The 13,317-nt window shown below is 61.1% G+C and overlaps 1 protein-coding gene across 3 annotated transcripts in view; it reads left to right on the top strand.

Annotated features, from left to right (window-relative positions):
• GPAT2 (glycerol-3-phosphate acyltransferase 2, mitochondrial) overlaps positions 1 to 13,317 on the top strand; it is a 42,158-nt gene that overhangs the window by 25,935 nt on the left and 2,906 nt on the right. For all 3 annotated transcript variants that reach the window (XM_045004196.1, XM_045004195.1, XM_045004194.1), the window contains 9 exons: positions 1,260 to 1,469; positions 2,611 to 2,721; positions 3,424 to 3,509; positions 5,338 to 5,456; positions 10,126 to 10,196; positions 10,644 to 10,905; positions 11,359 to 11,507; positions 11,732 to 11,809; positions 12,335 to 12,466. In XM_045004196.1, the coding sequence (XP_044860131.1) occupies positions 1,260 to 1,469; positions 2,611 to 2,721; positions 3,424 to 3,509; positions 5,338 to 5,456; positions 10,126 to 10,196; positions 10,644 to 10,905; positions 11,359 to 11,507; positions 11,732 to 11,809; positions 12,335 to 12,466 (1,218 nt within the window). The remainder of the gene's footprint in view (positions 1 to 1,259; positions 1,470 to 2,610; positions 2,722 to 3,423; positions 3,510 to 5,337; positions 5,457 to 10,125; positions 10,197 to 10,643; positions 10,906 to 11,358; positions 11,508 to 11,731; positions 11,810 to 12,334; positions 12,467 to 13,317) is intronic.

Below are 13,317 nucleotides of genomic sequence, written 5' to 3'. Positions count from 1 at the left end.
AGTCCCCTCCCCAGCTTTGCAGGTGCCAGCCGTTGGAGGGGAGGGGTACAGGTCAGAACGACCCCCGCCCTGCTTAGATGGACCCTCCGCATGGACGGAGCACCGGCCTGGGAGCCAGGGCCTTCCCGGGTTTCAGTCTCATTCATTTGATGAGCACTGCTCGGGCGCTTAGCTTAATTCCACCTCTGCCACTGACTCACTGTGGGACCTGGGCCGAGTTGCTGCCCCTGCCTCGGTTTCCCCACCTGCTCAATGGGGAGGATGCGGGAGTTGTGTGTGTGAGCCCCCCAGCATTGTTATTTCGGAAGGTTGTTGGGGGCTTGTTCAGGAACCCTGCTCCTTTGGGAAAAACTGGAGCGAGCCCCCCAGAATAGCAAGCAGCCCAGTGGTTCGGGTGCTCAGCTGGATGGGGGAGACCCAAGTTCAAACCCTCAAGCTGAATCGGGCCGAGCAGGGATTTGAACCTGCCATGCTCATGCCCTGGGCCGTTGGCTATTCCAGGATCTCGCTCTGGCTTTTCACAAAACGACGTCTGAAGTTCTCGCTTGGGTCCTGGCACGAGACGGGGTCTCTAGACCCCGGTTGGTTTATTCCCTGCTAAATTCCCTAGGATTTATGCGTAAGAAGGCAGGGCCAATCCAATGCCCGCTTTGCTCAGTGCAAGTCTTTCCATTGACTCCATCGCGCTCAGACACCTTCGTGGAGCGTGGCCCGACCTTTGGGCATTGCGTAGATTTTTCGGTCGCTCATGCAGGGCTCTGCGGGCATCAGTCCCGGATCTTGCCCAGGCAGATTTAGGGCCTGGTTCTGGCTAAGAGCCACGAGGGGGGCTGCCTGAGTGGTAGAGCCTGGTGGAAAACCACACTTCTGTGGGGTGGAGAGTGGACGTCGCAGGAGGAAATTGGACCTGGATCTCGGGAAGCGCTCCCTGGCTGTGAGATCTGTCGGGCTGTGGGATTATTCCCCTGGGGGAAGGGGCCTTTGGCCCGTGGGAAGAGGGGAGGGATTGGGGGGAGCTGAGAAGGAGGGTGGGATGTGATTGGCTGGGGGAGATGTAAGGAATGAGGGTGGGCAGCAGGGGTGAGCCAGATGGGGCCACCCGGGGTGGCGACAGGAGCAGACGATTTTAGGGAGTAACCACCACTTCTCTGCCGCCTGGCTGGGGAGGGGGGGATATTCCCTGCCCCCAAGGCTTAGGGTGAAGGGGAACTTGGCTGCACCCTGTCTCCGATCCCATGAGGTTCCTCTCCCGCCCGCAGTACATCGAGGAGCTGCTGAAGAGCCGGCAGCACCTGGTGATCTTCCTGGAGGATCCAGTCTCTGGTGAGCCCCGGCTCTCCGCCCCTGGCGGGGAGTGGCTGGCTCTGGTGCTGGGTGCTGTCCGTGCCGGAGCCGTCGCCGATGTGATGCTGGTGCCCGTGGGCATCGCCTACGACGTGGCCCCTGGTGTGTCCCACGGGGGGCTCTCGGTAAGAACCACTGGCCATTAAGGGGAGTTGTGGCCAGAGCAGAGCAGCCGGGAGCCAGGACTGCTGGGTTCTGTTCCTCGCCAAGGGAGGGGAGTGGGGTTTAGTGGTTAGAACAGGGGGCTGGGAGCCAGGACTGCTGGGTTCTGTTCCTCGCCAAGGGAGGGGAGTGGGGTTTAGTGGTTAGAACAGGGGGCTGGGAGCCGAGATTCCTGGGTCGTGTTCCCGGCTCTAGTGGGGGGTGGGTCTGGCATAGACACTGACAGCTCTACCCTACGCTCACCCCTTTTCCCTTCACTTGGGTACGTGCTCTGCACCTTGCAGGGGATCCTCCCGAGAAACCCACCTTCTCCCGTCGTCCTGATTGGGGCACCCCACTTGTGGCCATATCAAACCCACCGTCCTGAGCACGCGTCCCTGCTCTAGTCTCTGTCCTGACCCAGATCTCACCCCTTGGCTTCTCCCTCTCTGGTCTGGCTGGGCTATTCCCAACAATCCAGCTCCTCTCTTCGGACACTGGGCACCCAGGGCAGCCGATCTCTCCAGGTCACCAGCCTCTCCTCTTATATTTATTTTTATTTTTTGCCTGCTCCCTGCTTCCAGTATTGGCTGACTGGCTGCTGGCTCTGGGAACCAGGCCACTTGCCTTTTCCAATGTTCTGGAGAGAGGCACGTCCCAAACCTTTGGAAGCCGAGAGCTGTGGTAGCCAGGACTTTCAGTTCTGCAGAGCACCTGAGATCCACGTCTGGGAGCTCCTGTGGAGCTTCCAAACTGAGCAGGGGTGCGGGCACAGGGCAGCTCCCCTCCTGCAGAGCCGGGTTGTTTAGCTTGGGCACCCTGCAGAAGCAAAACTTCACTCCCTGCAACCTTGAGGTGCGGAAAACTGGCATGACCCTGTGAGGGTCGTTCGAGGCCCCCTGATCCAACTCTCCCTGCGGGGTCGGGTGTTGCCTTGTTCTGCCCCTGGAGAACAACGTCCTGAAGATGCTTTGCCTGTCCCCGTGTAGCCTCCTGCACCACCACCTGCAGCTCTGCAGTGGAGCAGGCCTGTTCCTCTACCGAGCTAATGTGCCCTCTGAGTGATATATAGTGATCACCACCACCAGCGCCCGATTAACAGACTCTGCTCTTCTGCTCTCCTAGGGCTCAGCTCAGCCTTCGGGTCTCTGGTCCTGTCTCCTGGCCGTTAGCCGAGCCCTGGGCCGGGAGTTTGGCTGTGTCCGGATGGACTTTGCACAGCCTTTCTCCTTGCAGGTATTGGGCAGCCTTCTGGGGGCTTGGCCTAGGGCTTCTGCCTGTTTCGGGCCTGGGGATTTGGCGATTCCTGGCTAGATCTCGGGGAATCTAGTGGCGCAAGATTCTTGGGTGTCATGATCTTGGTGGAATTTGGGGACTAGGGGGATGTCTCCGCTGCAGGTTCGAGCGAACAATTAAACAGTCCTGCAGCCAGAGCCCTGCAGCTCTCCAGTGATGTTTTGAGCATGCAGCTCAAGCCAAGCTAGCGCCAGCTGCTGTGTAGACGTGCCCCAAGTGGCTTGGGATGATTGGCCAGTGGTGCCGTGGGGAATCTGGTCATCTTGTGTTTGGGGATTGGCCTGAATATATGGGATCCAAGGAGCTTGTTGGGGCCCCACTGAGTTTGTAGTTTGGGATCGGACGGATGGAGGCCTGGGGAATCCGTTGCCTCACTGGCATGGCTTGGAATTAGCTGGATGGGCCACGTAGGGTACGTCTACACTACGCCTGTGGCTGGCCTGTGCCAAGCGACCTGGGCTCACGGGGCTCGGGCTGCGGGGCTGTTTAATTGCAGTGTAGACGTCCGGGCTCGGGCTGCAGCATGGGGGCTCCTTTAGCCCCACTGCTGCTGATCGGCCTGCAAAGGCCTTGAGAGCCTTTGGCCTCCTGGTGTCTAGCCGGGCCTGTAGCAATTGACCGGGTTGTGTTCCTTGATCCCAGGAGTACACAGCAAACAGCCTCTTCAGACAGAGCTGCTCGCAGAAGTCCCTGGAGGAGCTGCTGCTGCCTGTCATCCTCGGCAAAAGGTAGCCCCAACCCAGATCCCAAAGGGGGCGGGGGGCAAGGAGAGCTGGGGCCTTGGGTTAGAGAAGACCGCAAGGAAGGGGCTGCAGAAAGATCCGCCGGGTCAGGGCCGGCTCCAGGCACCAGCATTCCAAGCTGGTGCTTGGGGCGGCATTCTGCAAGGGGCGGCAGTCCCTGTTGTTTTGCCCCCAAGCAGCGCACTGAATTGCCACCGCGGACGGCGGGGGCAGTCTGTGTGCCCTTAGGGCAGCAGGTGCGTTTCCGCGGCAGTGGCAATTGGGCAGCAGCTTCTATATTTAGCTGTCTGGCAGCTTCAGCTAAACATAGAAGCTGCCGCCAAATTGCCGCCGCGGCGGAAACGCGCCTGCTGCCCTAAGGGCACACGGACTGCCCCCGCCGTCCGTGGCGGCAATTCGGTGCGCTGCTTGGGGCGGCGAAAACTGTAGAGCCGGCCCTGCGCCGGGTGCACCAGGCGTGTCACGAACCCCAGCTAGATTCCCAGCCCGTGTAGCCGGCACTACTCCAGCTCCCACTAGCAAAGCCCTGCTGGGACCCCGTGCTGTGAGCCAGGCCAGGATGCCTGCTCTACTGCTGAGCGGTGGCCCTTGTCCCCTGGGGTGACTGACCCTGGCCGTCGGTTTCAGCAGGAGCTCAGCGTGGGGCTGGATGCCCCAGAAGCCAGGGCTTCGGTGATGGCACAGAGCCTTTCGCTGCCGCATTGCTGGCCTCGCTCCGGCTGGCTGGGAAATGAGTATGTTGGGTTTCAGGCCGCTCATGGCAAAACCCACCCGCCCTTCAGCAGGGGGGCCACAGGCTGGTGGGGCTGTGGGCACCGAGCTTCCCTCTGCCCCCTAGAGGTGGATCTGAGAGACTAAACCTCAAACGTCAGGGGCTAAGCCAGACTGTACATCAGCGGTGGGCAAACTTTTTGGCCTGAGGGCCGCATCAGGTTTCGTAAATTGTATGGAGGGCGAGTTAGGGGAGGGGAGTTGTGGCCCAGCCCCCACCTCCTATCTGCCCCCCGCCCCGGACCTCCACCGCCCCATCCAACCCCTCCTCTCATTCCTGACGGCCCCCCTGCCGCATCCAACCACCCTTTCTCCCTGTCCCCTCACTGCCCCACGGAACCCCTGCTTCCCCATCCAACCCCCCCCCCTCCTTCCTGACTGCCCCCTGGGATCCCGCCCCCATTCAACCCCCTGTTCCCCCCGACCCCTATCCACACCCCCGCCGCCGACCACCCCCTGAACTCCCATGCCCTCTATCCAACCCCCCCGCACCGTGCCCCCTTATCGCGCTGCCTGGAGCATCGGTGGCTGGCAGTGCAGGAGCCGGGCCATGCCACCGCCACCACGCAGCACAGAGCACCGGGTCAGGCCCCAGGAGCTCACATCCCCCCTGCCCAGAGCATTGCACCAGTGGCGGGGTGAGCGAGCTGAGGCTGCGGGGGAGGAGGGAGCAGCAAGGGAGGGGCTGGGGGCGAGCCTCCCGGGCCAGGAGCTCGGGGGCCGGGCAGGACGGTCCCGCGGGCCGTAGTTTGCCCACCTCTGCTCTACATGCTCAGGTTTAGGGGACCTGCCTCTGAAGACTGGCCACTGCCAGGGGCAGGAGCCGGGCCTTGGTCCAGATTGGCAGTTCTCTTCCTAGCTTGGGCTTGAGCCATGGTGGGCTGCCACCGCCCATGCTGTGTCGTGTAGCTGGAAGAATTGAACCTCTGGGGCTTCCACTGGCCCTGGGTTCACTGCCCGGGTGTTTGCGTCTCTCCTGTCAGCCGGCGCCTGTAGCTGTTAAGAGCTGCCCGGTCTCACCCTTGTCGTCCCGTTTCCGCAGCCCCGACCTGCTGGACTGGGAGAAGTCAGAGGAGTGGTACCCGGGCCTCAGAGCCGCTGCGGAGCTGAAGGCAGACGAGCGAAGGCTGGTGGGCAGACTTGGCCTGCACTCCCTGAGCGGTAGGCACTAGCTCTGCGCTGATCTCCCGGGTGGCCGGATTTGGGTGGGGGGAGGAGGAGTGGGGAGCCCCCTTCCTCCCCAAGGTCTCTGCCTCTTTCCACCAAGCTGTTGAGCTAAATAACTGAACGTGCCCTGCGTGAGCTGGCAGCCGACGGGTCTGCTCAGCACGGTTCTCTGGCAGAAAAGAGGCTGGAGCGGGACTCCTGTAACCCCGTGTTGGGTCAGCCGCTGGTTGTACAGACAGCGTGTCCTGCCTCCGCTGGTGTGAGTGTCGGGCTCTGGCTCAGCGGAGCAAGGGGGCTCATTGGGAGCAGGCGTGTGTATGAGAACAGCCATGGGCTGGCGTGCTCCAGGGGCAAATGGAGACGGGCCATGGGCACAGGCCCTGCCCTCAGCAGCAGCAGGTTTGTGTAGCGGGCCCTGTACTTGCTGGGGGAGGAATGGGAGGGGCCAAGGAGACACCCTGAGGGGATACTTGCTCCACACTCCCCATTTAGGTCTCAGCAATGACCAGGGCCCCTGTGCTCCAGCTGCCCTGGATGGGACCAAGGCCTCTGAGGGAGACCCAGGTACCTAAAGAGATGGTCCTGGAGCCTTTGGGCTGCATTTGCCCCTGCTGGAGGGGGCCTGTCTTGGTGTGACCAGGAACTTGGTGGGGTTCAGTGGAACCCCCCTGCAGGACAGGTGGGATTTGTAAGCTCCATGCAGGGCCAGACCTCCTCTTAGTTGCACTGCGGTTAATCCAGAGTCACTCTGGATTTACACCAGTTGGAGGTCAAAATCTGGCCCACAGATCCCTCCAGGGCAGCCGTTAATGTAACTAGGAGAGAGGCAGAGCCGGGTTACCAGCTCCTCCCCTTTCTCCATCGTTCTGCTGTTCCGAGGCCTGGGTTGCTGCAGCCGTTGCTGGGGCGGGGGGGATCTGTACCTGGAGCGGCTGTTCAGAGAGGAGAACCGCACGGATCTGAGTCGCAGACTTCAGGAGGAGCTGCCCGGCTGGGGGATCCCACTACCGCCTGTAACGGCACAGTGACAGGACGAGTGCAGTGGCCTCCCCAAGAATGCAGCCACAGTTCTGGCCTAGATTGTGTGAGCTCCTTGGGGCGGAGGTCTTCCTTGCACGATGTCTGTACAGCATGTGGCACAGAGGGGCCCTGATCCCAGACTGGGGCCTCTCTCGGAGGTCCCGTGGAAGCACATTAGCAGGAACGTCCCAGCGTGCCCAGGGCTGGAGCGCTGAGAACGTTGGATCCTTGCCAGCCCAGCGTCCAGCGGGCGGGTGCCCGGAGGATTTCAGAGCCAGCTGATCCCTTCTGATCTTCATCCCCCACGTCTTTCTTATCCCCGGACTTGGGCTCCGTCATTTCCTTCCGTGTCTAAGCTCCATGGCGAGAGACTCTCCATCGGCCAGGTCCGAAAGCAGATCCCTGTGGGAGGAGGAGAGGCATGACGGGCCGTGGGAGCGCTCTGTGGCAGGGCTGGCTGCCCTGGCTGGGCAGGCAGCTTCCTTGCTGGGGCCGGGGTGGGCTGACCCCAAATCAGAAGCAGAGGGGCCTTCTCAGAGCATTTCCCGGGGTGACTGGCCTTGTCTTATCTGGCCGGCCTGCCGCTGGGTCACCGTGGGTGAGTCACTGCACCGACCGATGGAAAGCGCTAGGTAAGGGCTAGGTATCGAATCACCTGGACAGGCAGGGACTCAGCACTCCTCGATCTAGCTGCACAAACTCTAGATCTCTTGGATCACTCTGAGAATTTCCTCTGCCCTATTCCCTGCTCTGACCTGGGCGGCTTTCAGAGCTCGAACGCACGGCTCATCGCTCTTGTGATGGCAGGAGGTCCTGCTGCGGCTAGGCAAACTCGAGCGGAAGAGTTACCCTGCGCTGAGACTGGGAGAGAGGGTGGGCTGAGCTAGTGCATGGGAATTAAAACGAGCTTTTCCTGCCCAGCACAAAGCCCGTGAGACGGGAAGGATCGTTGTCCCCCTGCCGAGTTTCCAGGTCTGGTTTTCAGACCTGCTGAGCTACTGTCTAGTCTGAGAATCAGAGAGGGGATTTAAACCCAGATCTCCTGGCTCCCATTCCAGAGCCTTCACCGCAAGACCATCCTTTTTCTCACCCACCTAGAATTAACTTGATTCCCTACGTTCAACTAGAGAGCAGAAGCCGAAAAGTTCCTCCGAGGGAGGCTGGGGAAAACAATAGGCTTGTTAAATTGCCATCCCGGTCGCCTGGTTACATAAAGGCTGCGTTTCACGTGTCGCGCTTGTGGTTCAGTTTATCCTTCTCTCCCGTGGTGAATGTGACTTTCCAATTATCCGTCATTTGAGTCCAACGCTCCGCACGTGCTAATGCGCTGGGTGTGTGACTGCTCACAGAGAGCGCCCAACTCCGCTGGAAGCGAGAACCCAAACAACAACGCGAAAGGGAGGCAGGGCCGCTGCAAAACAGAGCCACGCCTCGATCGATTTCTTCTGCTGTGCGGAGAGGTGCCCTCAGCGAATCAGTCCCCCGTAGGGCTCAGTTCTAGCAGGTTAGCTTTGGTCGCACGGTAAATTTCCAATGGAATTCCAGTGATTATTTTTTTTCCCCTCCCTTTCTCCAAACAGCTGTTCTCTCGCGGTATCCGCTTCATAGCAATGAAGGAGCGATATCACCCCTCAGTGCTGAACAACTTGGGGAGGATAACGGCGTGATTCGGTTGTAGATCGCACTGCCACCAGATGCCACTGAGGCCAAGAAGCGAGGATTGGATACTTTCCTAGCTAATGAACAACATCTGCGCACACACGTTTCTGTAAAAACCTCATGCTTCAGGGTGCAGACCAGACACTCGCGGACAGAGGTCAGGAAGAAGCTTCCCCTCTGGGCAGGTTGTTCCATCAGTGTCTACTAGGGGGCACTCGTGCTCTTTCCTCTGAAGCAGCTGGTTCTGGTTTCTCTCAGAATGGCTGGTGCCCTGCACTGATTCATTCTGGTAATTCTTAGGTTAGCTGCTGCTGCTCCCATGAGAGATTCCTTTTTTAACTCCGGTTGGGTGGCTCTACACTAGGAGCCACAGTCTTTTTGTTCCAGATTCACCAGATCGAGGGACATGATCATTCCCCTCTATTCAGCACCGGTGAGGCTACATCTGGAGTATTGTGTCCAGTTTTGGGCCCCCCACTACAGAAAGGATGTGGACAAATTGGAGAGAGTCCAGTGGAGGGCAACAAAAATGATTAGAGGGCTGGAGCACATGACTTACGCGGAGATGCTGAGGGAACTGGGGTTATTTAGTCTGAAGAAGAGAAGAGTGAGGAGGGATTTGATAGCAGCCTTCAACTACCTGAAGGAGGGTTCCAGAGAGGATGGAGCTCGGCTGTTCTCAGTGGTAGCAGATGACAGAACAAGGAGTAATGGTCTCAAGTTGCACTGGGGGAGGTTTAGGTTGGATATTAGGAAAAACTTTTTCACTAGGAGGGTGGTGAAGCACTGGAATGGGTTCCCTAGGGAGGTGGTGGAATCTCCTTCCTTAGAGGTTTTTAAGGTCAGGCTTGACAAAGCCCTGGCTGGGATGATTTAGTTGGGGTTGGTCCTGCTTTGAGCAGGGGGTTGGACTAGATGACCTCCTGAGGTCCCTTGCAACCCTGAGATTCTGTGATTCTATCTCCCAACCCTTCCTGTGGGACACCTTGTGCCGAACGCTGATTGAAAAGGACGTGGAGATGGCGCTGGAGACGCTGCATGGCCCTGTGTCCTGCATGTAGCGTGCTCTGCCTGGCCTGACGCAGCTTGTGATCCATGCTGATCCCTCTCTCGGCACTGGTCCCGCTGGGGAAGATGAGTTGCTCCATCTCTCTTGCTCCCGTTCTCTCCTTCCTAATGGGTGTCTTCTGTGCTGGGCTGGGTTCTCCGGGGAAAGGGGCTTGCAGGTCAGCTTTCCTCTTGCGTCTGCATTGGTGTCCATGAATGCCACCCGCTGAGCGAAATGGGGCTTAGCTGCTCAGAACAACCCGGCGGCCTTTTCATCTGGAGGTCTCCGAGCCTCGCAGAGAAGAGCCAGTGTTACCTGCGTTTCACAGCTGGGGAAACTGAGGCATGGACCGGCCAGGCACCTTGCCCCAGGTCACGCAGAGAATCAACAGCAGAGCTGGGGACGCCACCCAGCCCGTCCCAGATCAGTGCTGCATCTGCTGGGCTGTTCTCTCACCTCTCCCGTGGCTCTGACCAATCGCCTGGCTCTCCCCACGTGGGATTCGTGCCCCATCCACGGATGCGGTGCCTTCTCCGGCACTCGGAGGCTGGGGTGTGTTTCTAACGGACCCGCTGTGGCTCAGCCGCAGGTGAGTGGGCCCAGAGATCCCAGGGGGAGAGTCTCTGGCTTGGGATGATCACAACCGGTCTGGCCTTAAAGTCAGCGACTTTTTAATCCATCCATCTCCTTTGCCCTGCCTCCATCTCTGCTCCTACCGCAGCCCCGCTCAGGGTGAGGCCCATCCCACCCACATACATTTCCTGGGGTCACAGAAATGTATTACAGCAGGGCTCGATCCTGCGAGGTGGTTGCTGGGCTCGCCCAGAGGCGCTTGGGCCCTGTCTAAGGGACCCTCCTCCCCCTAAGGGAGGAAGGAGAGCGGGGAGGGGACTGGGCGCCGAGGGGATAACAAGACGCTCTTTGATCCCTTTCCAGCTGGCGTCTCCTGCTCCAGTGTCATGGCCGTGGCAATCATGTCTGCGCTCTTACTGCACAAGCACCGTGAGGTAGAGGGAGGGCCCCAGCCCGGGAAGGAGGGGGAGGGGTCCTGGAGGCAGGTGTGGAAGGGAGCTGCTTGCTTTAGGGGGTGGTCTGAGTGATGAGGGGCAGGTTGGGGATGACCTGCTGGATGGTGGTTTCAAGGGCCCCCATGTTAAAGGAGAGGTGCCATCTGGATGTCAGTTTTAAGAGCCCCCCCCTTTATGGAGTCACCAGCTGAATGGAAGTTTCCATTGACGGGGAGGGATTTGTGGTTCTCCTTTTGTGGGGTGAGTCCTTCTACCAGGAGATTTTCTGGCTCGATGCTGGTTTCAGAGCTTCCTTTCCCTGGGGGAGTGGATTATTCGTCTCCCTTTCTCTGTTGCCTGGAGGGGGGGGGCGTGTCCTGCTGGCTGGTGGTTTCAAGCCTCCCCCCCCCCCACTTTTCTTTTTCTTCCCTCCTCCCACCCCGCCAGGGTGTCTTCCTGTCCCGGCTCATGTCCGACTTCTCCTGGCTGGTGGAGGAGACCCTGCTGCGGAACCGCGACGTGGGCTTCTCGGGGCAGCTGCGCGACCTGGTGCTCCACGCCCTCTCCCTGCTGCGGGGCTGTGTCTCCCTGCACCGCCTCTCGCGTGGGGATGTCCTGGTGGCCCCCAGGGAGACGGCGGCGGCGGTGAGGGAGCTGAGCTGGCACAGCGCCGCCCTGCTGCCCGTCTTCATGTGCGAGGCCGTGGGGGGTGAGTGACCCAGCCGGGAGTGGGGTCAGCAGAGAGGGGCTGCCCACAGCTCCTACACTGTGTGTATGGGGTTGGAGGGCAGGTGCCCCGGGGCGGGGGTGTGGCTGTCCATGGGCCCCCGCCACGTGTATGGGGGGGTTGGGGGGCAGATGACTTGGGGGGGTGGGACTGCCCATGGACATGTGACCTGGTGGGGAGGCTCCCCATGGCCCCCCGCACCATGTATATGGAGTTGGGGGGCAGTGGCAGGGGGTGGGGCTGCCCATGGTTCCCCGCGCCATGTGTGTGGAGTTGAGGGGCAGTGGCGGGGGCGGGGCTGCCCATGGTTCCCCGCGCCGTGTGTGTGGGGTTGAGGGGCGGGGGTGGGGCTGCACATGGCCCCCTGCGCCGTGTGTGTGGGGTTGGGGGACGGGAAGGAGACCGGGCAGTGATGATGCCCCAAGCCCCCCGCAGCCTGCGCCATCAATGCCCTGCTGGTGGAGATGCTGCCCTTCCTGAGCCCTGCCAAGCTGCCTGCGGCCGTGGTGCTGAGCCAGGGGGAGCTGCTCCGCAAGACCCTGACGCTGCTTCAGCTGCTGCCCAGAGACGTCGTCCTGCTCCAGGTAGGGCCCTGCGAGAGGCCGGGCGGGCCCCTGCTGCTGCCACCGCCTGGAGCCTGGCTGGGTCGGGTGAGCTACTCCTGTCTCCGCAGGGCAGCCAGGCTCCATCGCATCACCCCTCTTGAGGGGTCTCACCCCCCCCCCCACACACACACTCTGCGTCCCGCCGGGCCCGTCACCGGTGCTCTGCCCGGGGGCCGCGCTCACTCATTTGTCTCCTCCCGCAGCCCTGCCAGTCGGTCTCTTGCTACGGCCAGGAGGTGCTGGACAAGCTGATCCAGTGTGGGCTGCTGGTCGCGGAGGAGGTAGGTGAAGGACGCAGGCCATAATGTCCCTGCTGTCCGGGGCCGAGTCCAGCCCCTGGTTCCATCGCCTGCCTGCCCACCCCGAGCCTCCCGGGGCACGGTCGCCCGGCTGCGGCCTGCAGGGGAATCCTCAGTGCTGGGAAAGGTGACCCCTGGGAGACCAAGTCCTTTGGTTAGCGACGGGGCTGAACGACATGCCCCTGTTGGGGGCGATCCCCCCCCGCTCCCAATGGCCACCCAGTTCGGTCCCCCCTGCCCGCCCGCCGAGGAGGAGGCTGGTTAGCATCTGGGGAGCCATGGATTGAGAACCCACCAGTGGCTGACTCTGAGGGGAAGATGTGTCCAGGCTCTGACTCAGGGATGGCGTCTGGAGGCAGCACCACCTTGGCAGGAGTGGGGAGCCCTGGGTCTCTCCCCACCCCCCAGGGCGTGCATGCCGGGTGAGCTGCGCCCAGAGGATTGCCAGCCCCCAGCCGCTCGGAGTTCCCAGCCCCGAGGGCTCAGGGCAGCCGGTTTCCCCCCTAGACCCCCAGCGAGCGGCTGGCCTGCGACACGGCCCGGAGGCGCTTCTCGCAGAAGCTGCTGTGGAAGGAGATGGAGGACTTCAACGACAGTGACAGCGACTATGACGAGGACACCGGCAAGCGCTGCTTCAAGGTACCGCCCTGCCCCAGCTCCCCTCTTCGTGTTGGCGGGGATCAGGCTGCCTGGCGCCAGCACCGCCTCCATCAGCTTCCTCCTGGGGGAGCAGGAGGCCTTTTCTCCTGCCTCGTGCCGGACCTGAGGGGCCATCCTTCCTACCCATCTCCAAGGAAACCGCCTGCCCAGATGGTCGTTGCATCTCGCAGCCTGCCCGGGAGGTCTCCCTACTGCAGCTGTATAAACTGAGGCACAGCTGCGGGGAAGGGACTCGGCGAGTCGGTGGTAGAGCTGGGACTAGAACCCAGAAGTTCTGAATCCCAGCCCAGTCCTCCCCTTCCGACCATTAGACTCCACTGCATCTCCCAGAGCCGGGGATAGAACCCAGGAGTCCTGACTCCCAGCTTACCCCTCTGCTTTAACCACTAGGCCCCACTTGCCGTCCTCTCCCTGAGATGAGAATTGAACCCAGGAGTCCCTGTCGCCTTCTCTAAGCTCAGTGCTTAGATACCATGGCAGCATGGCTAATCACTAGGCATGCTCCCCTCTGGCCTGGGTTCTCCAGTCCCTGCGCCCCAGCATCCAGCTACCCCATGACACCCCGGCCCCTGCACAGGGGGCGAGGCCTCTCTGGGCTGTCAGTTCCCTGCTGCTGGGGGAACACGTTCTCCTTTTGGTCTGGCGGCACGTAGGAGGGGATCTGCCGCCCTCCCTCCGCAGCCCCATTGTAAGAGAACATCAAATTATCATATTAATTCCCGCTCCTATTGTTTCCCCCGCGATCGCACGCCGGAGCCCAGGTTCACAACCTGTCTCTTGAAAATGCCAGCTGCGTGGGCTGCTCCTCCAGACTGGAGCAGAGTTCTCTG

Source organism: Mauremys mutica, chromosome 2, assembly GCF_020497125.1.
Source record: "Mauremys mutica isolate MM-2020 ecotype Southern chromosome 2, ASM2049712v1, whole genome shotgun sequence".
In the NCBI taxonomy this organism is placed as follows: Eukaryota; Metazoa; Chordata; order Testudines; family Geoemydidae; genus Mauremys; species Mauremys mutica.
This window is presented reverse-complemented; position numbering and strand designations above follow the sequence as displayed.